At 39.0% G+C, this 1,890-nt stretch overlaps 1 protein-coding gene across 1 annotated transcript in view; it reads right to left on the reverse strand.

Moving 5' to 3' along the window:
• The window catches only part of tom1l2b (target of myb1 like 2 membrane trafficking protein b), a gene marked incomplete at its 5' end in the record, with an annotated part of 13,203 nt that overhangs the window by 2,671 nt on the left and 8,642 nt on the right, over positions 1-1,890 (reverse strand). The window contains 2 exons of the mRNA XM_017310674.1: positions 785-866; positions 1,750-1,825. Coding sequence (XP_017166163.1) covers positions 785-866; positions 1,750-1,825 — 158 coding nt within the window. The remainder of the gene's footprint in view (positions 1-784; positions 867-1,749; positions 1,826-1,890) is intronic.

Genomic DNA, 1,890 nt, shown 5'->3' on the forward strand with positions numbered 1-1,890 from the left:
GGCAGCTACTATATAAAGCACTGGGGGCCATTTCTTTATTATTACACATCCACATTAGTAGAGAACGGAACAAATCGCCTCCCGTATCGGTTCAATACGGGACGGGTGGCGACCCAAACTGGAGCGTCTATTCTATGCGCCTTATATATGAACAAAGTTTTAAAATATTCCTTTCATTCAAGCTGCGCCTTATAGTGCGGAAAATACGGTAACTGATATCAAAGTTGGCTGCAATAAATCTATAAATCACATTTTAATAAATTAAAATGAACTCAATAATTTCCACTCTGATGATTAATATGTTTCCAAGAAGAGTTTTGTGATTTGACTTTATTTATTGGTTTTAGTCACTTTATTTATTTTATGATTATATTAGTTGAAAATGATCTCAAAACAACAATATTCAATAATTACTGGGACATTTTACCATCAGTCTTCTGAGTCACTAATTATAGAATCTCAGCTACTCATAGCTGCTCAACATAAATGCACACCACACTTTTCAGATTTCCTTAGAAAACTCCAGTGATTCCAGCTGATAATCGACTTCGACACATAAAACCAGTTAAATACTTAAAGTTTATGGCTGTAAATCAGAAGAAAATGTTGATAATTTCAGGTCTTTGATGAATTTAATTCATTTGGTGTGAAACAAACATGTAAACCTGACAGCTGATATCTAATCCATCATGTTGATCAGTTTTTATTCGGATCGTTTCCTTCAGGCAGTAAAGAAACGAGTCGTTTTATTTTCCAGCAGCAGAGAAAAGCAAAGGATGAAAACTGAAAGCTGTGATGCGTCTCACCACGTCGGTGCTCAGCCACTCCTCTATGTCATCCATGACAGAGGACTGACGCTGCCGGCCCTGCAGGGGGCGCCGCAGGAGGCCCCCAAATGAAAAACACACAAATAAACATCCAAAGAAACAGAAACTGAAACGTATTAAAACGTGAAAACAGAAAATGATCTGAAGATGGAGACGACCAGCTGCTGCTCACTTCACCTCAAATTATTATTGTGTTAAAGTTACTTTTTATTTCATGGCCACTTTCTGCATGTGTGACTCCAGCAAACTGACCCAAACGGGTCAGAACCAGAACCACACAGTCACTCATTCATCTGACACGTTCTGCAGGTTTTTCATTCGCTTTAATTAGAAAAAATGAATTTTAAAAAATAAACATTTGATGAAGAGCTTTGATCATCTGAGGAGGAAAATCTGAACATCCATCCAGATTATGGATAATCTGGGATTATTATTGATTAACTGAACAGGAAACGACGATCAATGGCCAACAGATTTACACACTAAATATTAGTTTTACATTAAATTCTAAATGTTTTGCTTCATTTCTGCTCTGTGATTTTTCACAAGAACAATCTGGACTTTAATTCTTCCATCAATGACTAAATTAGTTGATTATTTCAACAATCGAACGTTTCAGAAGAAAACTGATCAATTACAGGCGAGATTTAAGTTTTAATGAGGATAATAATAATCCTGAGGATATGAGACTATTGTCAGAATAACTGATGGATTAATTGGAAACTAAAATCATCTTTAGCTGCAGCCATAATCAAAACCGTTTAGATTCTGAATGACCAGGATGGAATGGACCCAAACTGGTCCTTACTGGTCCCAGCAGGAAGTGAAGGCTGGGAATAAAATAATCAAAACCCGTCCCATCCTTCCACCTGCAGGATAATCTGAGACGTTTAAAGGCTCAGGAAGTGACATCACAACTCACCGCGYCTGCAGCAGCCGGCTGCTGGACGTCCAGCGTGGGCGGAGGGCCATCGGCTGCAGCATCTGCTGCAGACGACCTGAGAGCAAAACGCTGCCGTTAGACTTCAGCAGCTTCCTGCTGCAGCAGGGAAACCCTGGAGCT

Source organism: Poecilia reticulata, linkage group LG19 (assembly GCF_000633615.1).
Source record: "Poecilia reticulata strain Guanapo linkage group LG19, Guppy_female_1.0+MT, whole genome shotgun sequence".
NCBI classification, from domain to species: Eukaryota; Metazoa; Chordata; class Actinopteri; order Cyprinodontiformes; family Poeciliidae; genus Poecilia; species Poecilia reticulata.